The 7,158-nt window shown below is 39.5% G+C and overlaps 1 protein-coding gene across 1 annotated transcript in view; it reads left to right on the forward strand.

Annotated features, from left to right (window-relative positions):
* Positions 1–6,848, forward strand: part of LOC123762695 (adenomatous polyposis coli protein) — a 169,929-nt gene extending 163,081 nt beyond the window's left edge. The window contains 2 exon segments of the mRNA XM_069332251.1: positions 2–3,085; positions 3,087–6,848. Coding sequence (XP_069188352.1) covers positions 2–3,085; positions 3,087–3,434 — 3,432 coding nt within the window. The 3' untranslated portion in view covers positions 3,435–6,848.
* Positions 6,849–7,158: the final 310 nt, after the last annotated feature.

The raw sequence follows: 7,158 nt of genomic DNA on the forward strand, positions 1-7,158 counted from the left end.
GTGGAATATAAGGAAGGAAGAGGAGGAGGAGGAGGATGAGGAGGATGAAAGTGCCACAGAACATTCAGAGGCAGCAACTACAGCAGAACTTGGCCATCCTAGAAGTGAGGTGACAAGTGAAGGGAGTGGTGCCACAGTTGTAACTCATCCACTGGCAAAAGAAGAAAAATCACCTGAAGAACACGAACCACGTGTCAGTGATGGATCGGGAGAGGGTATTGGATCATCTCCTGAAGACAAGCATTCTTGGGTTGAACATAGAAATTCTGCAGATAAATCATCTCCCTCTGAAGGTAGAGGCTCAGATACATCTGTGACAGCCTCAATGTCAGAGTCAGGCTTGTTAGCTATAGAAGCAATGAAAGTGGCTAGGGCTGTTGCAAGTGAAGCTAAACTTCTAAGTAGTGATGAAACATCCCATATGTCACATAGTGTAACTAGTGCTGCCTCTGATGCTTACCTTGATAATATAAAACCTCCATCAGCAATGGGAAGCTTAGCTTCAATGTCAAATAGTCTGACAAATAGTACAGAGGAACCGCGAGGTGCTCGTTCCAATAACCGCCGTCTGGAATGTCGTCACACTCGTCGAGTGCCAGAAATGGTTCGCCGTGCTCTTGGGGATCAAGATTATGGTTCCACTGAGAATATGGCAAGCATGGCTAGTTCCTGTCACTCAAATGTAGACAATATCCCACCTCCTTCTATGCTAGATGATGATATGGAAAATTCCATGATTAGTGTTGCATCTATTACATCTGAAGTAGCAGAACAAAGAGAATCTCCACCATCACCTCCAGCAGATCACACTGCACAAGTAGCTGCTCCAGCACGCCAGCTAGCAGCTATTTTCCAGAGGGAGGCTCTGAATGCTGCTTCAACACTCACTCTAACTGGTGGGGATGAAGCTTCAACTTACCAGGAAATCACAGATATAACAGAACATGAAGAGACCGTTGGTCCTGCAAGTGACACAGAAATGGCTGCTGATGATTTACCATCTGATATTCCTGATTTACCGCAAGATGGGTTTTCTTCACTTTGTGGATCTGCACATGCTTCACCTAATAGACAGGGTACACCACGTTCTCGCAGACACATGGCGAAAGACCGATTCCGTACTTTCACTCGAGGTGATGGAGATGTTTCTTCTGATGCTGCTACTTCTCAGGACACAGACCCAACATTAGTTGAAACCCTTCCCTCATCACCACTGGTGGGACGCACTCCTAAGCAGCGACGTCAAGAAGATGCTGAACGTTTCAGAACTCGAACAATATCAGAGAGCACTGGGCAACAAAATATTTCCACTGATACCGCTCCTTCTACAGATGAAAAAGACAAAGTCAGTCCTCGAAAATCACCCAAAGATCGTCGCCAGCAAGACCCCAGTCGTTTCCAAACACATACTATCAGTGAAGTGCAGGTTTCACCAGAGGCAACACCTGAAGCAGCTGCTATAAAAATTGAAAACGATGAAACATCGCCCTCTTCACCATCAAAGCTGCAGGGCAGGCAGTCATTTAGGCAAAGACGGCAAGAAGACAGAGAGCGATATCAGACCCGTACCATAGATGTACCATTGGCAGATATTACACCTGAACCAACAACTGAAGACGAAGGTAATAAGGAAGAGGATGGCGCATTAGTTGATTTTCAGGATAGTAATGAAATGCTTGATTTAACAGCTGAACAACTTGAGGCTTTACAGCAGGATGCTAATATTGTCATATGTACACTGAATGAAACTCGGGAAGCAATGACTAGTGAATCTTCAGATCTTCTTAGTGAAGAAAATATATTAGATATTGAAACTCTTAGCTTAATTTCAAATGAAGATGAATCAGAGATGAGAAATTTTCTTAGGGACTTTGATGACGCTCCACCTGATAAAAGTAGTAGTGATGAAGAGGATGAGGAGGAAGAAAGGCAAGTTATACGACGTCCACGGATTGTAAAGCCTGGTGAGGAGCCTGCACGTGTACAAGAAGAAGAAGAACCTGCTGGAAAAGCCATCAGAGGTCGCAGAAAACCATTATATTCTAGTGGCAAAAAATATAATGCTATACCGACTAAACCTACTTCAAATTCTACTGCAAACCCAGTAAGAACAATTCCAGTAAGGCCAATGCCTGCCCGTCCTAACTCTGCATCCCCAGTAAAACCATCTTCCCCAAAACTTCCTCGGGCAACAAGAGCATCTGCATTACGCCATACTTCAAACCTTCAAAAAGGGGGTAGCAGTGGAGAGGACAGTCCAACAGGAAGAGTAACAGGATCCTCAGCTGGTAGCAGTGCAGGATCCAGCCCTCGTTTGGGTCCAGGGTCCCGTAACAATATTGTTCGACCAGCTCGATCAAAATCTCTAGCAAGACCTGGTCCTGAACCTCCTAGACCTTTGCATCGTCAAAATACATTTACAAAAGATGACAGTGATACACCACAAAGTCCAGAACACAATATTCCAGCTGAAACTAAAAGATCTATCCCCTCTACTAGAGGGCTTTCCAAACCGAGGTTAAGGCGAGATATTGTGCAACCTAGTCCTTCTGTCACACAACCATCCATGGGCGTTCGCACTGGTATACCAAAAAGTGGCAGTCAAGATTTAAGTCCAACTAGAGGTCGACCTCCACAACATAAATCAACTAGCTTGACACGTGATGCTCGCCCACCTACTTCCTCTGATTTGGCCGAGTGGCGTAATGATATTCCTAAAAAGACAAATGTGAAAAAGGAGGTTACAAGTCGAATTGCTAATTTGTGGAAGAAAGTGGAACGTGCACAAGCTAAACCCAAGGAGAAAGAAAAAGACACTCGTTTGTGGATACAGCGTCCTAAATCAGCTGCGAAGGAATCCTCACCTCAACCCCTGGTACGTAGCTCTACCTATGAAAAGCTTCCTGTTAATGGAGGGAATAGTGGAAATGGTGATAATGGAAAAGGCAGAACTCGTTTAGGACTCAAACTAGCTAAATTAAGGGGCCGAGATACTCGGTCTTCACCTCCTTCAGAAGCCACTACTCCAGTTGATCCTCGACCTCACTGTCTGGTAAGCCCAACACGTTCTCGAATAGCTGGAGTGAAGTGGCCGATTTTCAGAAACGGTGCAACTTCGCCAACGACCAGCTACCCATCCTCCAGGTGTGCATGTAGGTCAGTTGGAAGAAGATAGTGAAGCTCGGGCAAAACGACTGTCTCGCCTTGGTTCTTTCATTGTAGTGGAAGAGGATGGGCGAGTACGGTCTCCACCACAGTCTGCTATTGTTCCTCCATTCAATTATCAGCCACCTGTTACACCAAAAGTACGATCTGCTGTTGCCACACGTATACCTCAGCCTTCCAAATCATTACTTTCCAATGCACCTTGTGGCCGTGATGACAATGGAAATGCTGCTGACCCATCAGTAGTAACAGGAACATGGCGACCCTGACCCAACCCCCCGCGCCAGACAAATCAAGCCCAGGATCCCCAAATACCAATGGGGCGCGGGGGTGGGGGGCACCAGAGACGTTGGGCCAGAAGGCCTGTGTGATCCTAAATAATTTATGTTCTCTAATTTACCAAACACGTGTTTATGTTCCACATAGCCATATAATGTTGTATGTAGGAGATGGATACTCAGTATAGGTAGTTACTGGTGGTTGTTGTAAGCACCATTTACTACCATGATGCCCTTGTAAGGGTTTCCAAAGTGGGCCCAGGTAGGCTGTACCCATCACGCCACATGCAAGGCCAGACTCGTAAGCTGTTCCTATTTGTATATACTCTGTCCTATTATACACATTTTAGTCAAGCATTTCTATTTTTTAAAAGTGCTTATTCATAGAAGATTTATTTTCTCAGTATTTTAGTGCATTTTCTTGTGCATATAGTGTTTGATTCTCTGTTGTCCATTGCCACTTGTTTCTGAATATGGAATAGTTCTCGAGCCTGACATTTGCCTTAACCAGATTCATGGTCGTGTTCAGTATCTGAAGGAAAACCGGTAGATGACCAGAGTACACAATACAAGCCCAAGCCCCTCCTCACCTTGTTTAACCCATACTTGCCGTTAAGCAAGACATGCGTCCAGGAACGTACCCTTTGAGAAAGTAGCCTGGAAAGTCATCTCGTGGGTTAGTAGGTACAGCATTACAAGAACAATATACGATGCATTTATGAGTTTTCATTTTCTTCCTCTATCATCGGTTAACAGATAGAGGTACTGTTCTTTGATTTTTGTGGTCTTAAATTTTAATAAATTATTTATTCAGTATTAGAATTTTGTATATAGAATTCCTTTTTTATACACTTATCATACCTTGTATTTTTCATTATTTTTAATAAAGAAGATTTAATTTTGTCATCGCCCATTTCATCTCCCATGTTGCAAAGTAATTGGAAATCATTCACAGTACAGCCATAAATATGAAGCTATTCTAATGTATGAAGTTCAGTGATGCTAGCTTTTGCCATGCTTTTTGCTAAGAGTGTGCACCTTATATCTAATAATAATATACAGTATACTTATTCTCAAATCATTAAATAATTCATGGACTTGTCATGGTTAGCTTTTTCATAAAATCATGTTATGAAACCGATTACCGAGTCTTGGGTTTGAATCATGTTGACTCAAACACTGGGCTTCTGTTTCAAGGGTTCAATATAGAAATGCAACTAGTTCACTGCACATATCCTACATATTGTAGTACCACATCTGTTACGTGACAGCTTGAGATCCTGCATTGTTAACTTTTTTTAATAGATAACCCTTAATTTTTTGCCAATTTTTACCAGTATATTTTTTGTTGCAATAATACCAGTTATCAAAATTAACAATCAAGAATTTTATTAAATTCATGAAATATGTTCAATGATTAATTTTTTCAACCAATTGTGATGAAGTCTTCCATCATTTTGTAAACCATGTTCAATGAACTCTGGGGTAAATATTGATGAAAACAGCTTAACATTGCAAAATATGTAACGGATAATTATTAGTGTCTAGTCACGTGTCAAGATTATGTTCACATAGAGTATAATAACTTAAGGTCTATTGTTTAGTTAAATGACATACTTATATTGATAACTGAGCAGGTAATGTTATATGTGCCATAATAGTATTGTATGTTATTTAAAAATTGAAACTTATGTTTGACAATGGTTAGAAACTCAATTGGTTACTTGCCAATATTTCTATAGTAGTGTCAGTAATAGTAGCAAGCAATCATTATTAACTGTATATAGATTTTTTAATTTTTTTTTTAGGGCCTGGTGCAACATGTTCATTATATTTAAAATTTTTAGATTTTCTGCTTCAGACATTTCACAGATCTGATGAATGGGACTTGTGTCAAGTTTCTGATATACAGTATATTATTTACAACTAAATTTATTCTATGGCTATTATTAGTATGTATATTATAAAGTCTTAATTGTGTATATTCCAGATCAAGATATAACTAGTTCACGATTTATGCAATCCTGGGAAAGGAAAGGTCCTTATGACTTAGAACTTAGCTACTTTCCCTTTTCTTCAGGAAATACTTAATGTTGATACTCTCATACTGATAATGTACTTCATACACATGAATTAGTTAATGAGCTAAACATTGCCAATATTAACTCCTGTAACAGCGTATTTTATATATTATATTTACAGTATATATAAAAATGAAATGGTTAAACACAAGTAACATTAGAAAAATGTTGTTGAACATGTTATGGCTGTACTGAGGATGCTTCTTAGGGTCATGTGTGGACACATTAAGTATAGTAGTGGGAATAAAGGTGTGATAAAAAGATAGCAGACGATTGAGCCAAAAAAAAAAAAATGTGCAATGCGTTCTGCAGGGCCGTCTACATTAGTATACTAATGTGATACAGGTACATGCAGAGCACAAATTCTCCCCAGATTATTAGTCAAAACTACACATGCTTTGTTAAACTTAATTGTTAGCATGTCATTTTCAATAATATTTTGACTATTTAGTATTCAAGCTGATTTGCATAATTTTATGGTTGTAAATCTGCAAAATTTTATTAGCTGGTCTGGCATGTATGTTAATGTGTATTAACTAACTCACCCTACAAACATTGACAAAGAAGAGCTATTCAAAAGACAATTTTGAATTGACGTTCGGTTCTCTGATAAATTTCCAAAGTGGTTATTATTAAGCTAATTTTTTGTAAGGTCAAATTCTAAAGTGTGTCTGGTGGTCTGGGGAGGTCGTTGCAGCTGCCACATCGTCAGGGTCGTCTAGAGTAGTTACTCCAGACTGGACTGCTGGAAGAGTGGGGGCAACAGACCTTGTCTGTTAATTAAAAGCTATGGCCAAGTCTATATTTACAAAATATGTTTCAGTGTCAAATACTGTTACTGATCAGTTTATCTCCTCCATTGCTTTGATTGAGTTCAAAGAGTAATGTTTGTCTTGTGTGCAACGTATGTCCCATAATAACTTTTGCTTTTCGTAATGTATCTTCACTGTACCACCATTTCCATTACCTTCATTTAACCATAATTAACATTCATATGATAGTTTTCAGTTCTATGTTCCCTTTAGTGTTAGATTCAGTGTGAATGATCTTATAAACTAAGCGTTTCTCATGGACCAGTAGGTATAATGGTATCAGGTAAAGTGCTAACATATTTTAATCTTTTCATTTTTGACTAGTTGTATAAAGTACACTGACGGCATGTCTGCTGGTGGTGGCAAGGGAGAGGTGGTAGCGAGGCTTGTCCGTGGGTGATGGGTACAGTAAACTCACTCTCCTCCTCGTCCCTGAATGCAATATCCAACTCTTCCTCATTATCATATGGTTTAATATAGTATTATGATAAAATTAAATACTTGTATGTATACATGATTTTTCCTTCTCCTTTTTTTTAGTGACAAGATCATTTGATAGTGTGATATATCTTTCTCATTCACAATAAAACTTATTTTCTTTGAGAAATAATTTGTCCATACAAAACAACTCATCAGCTGATCTTGTTATTTGTGTTGGGATATTGGTCTTGTTTAGCTTGCCTGGGTGTGCATCTTGAGTTCTTCTCACATAATTTAAAATTAATTTTCAGAGATATATATATATATATATATGTCGTACCTAGTAGCCAGAACATCACTTTCTCAGCGTACTATGCAAGGCCCGATTTGCCTAATAAGCCA

Source organism: Procambarus clarkii, chromosome 27 (assembly GCF_040958095.1).
Source record: "Procambarus clarkii isolate CNS0578487 chromosome 27, FALCON_Pclarkii_2.0, whole genome shotgun sequence".
Taxonomy (NCBI): domain Eukaryota; kingdom Metazoa; phylum Arthropoda; class Malacostraca; order Decapoda; family Cambaridae; genus Procambarus; species Procambarus clarkii.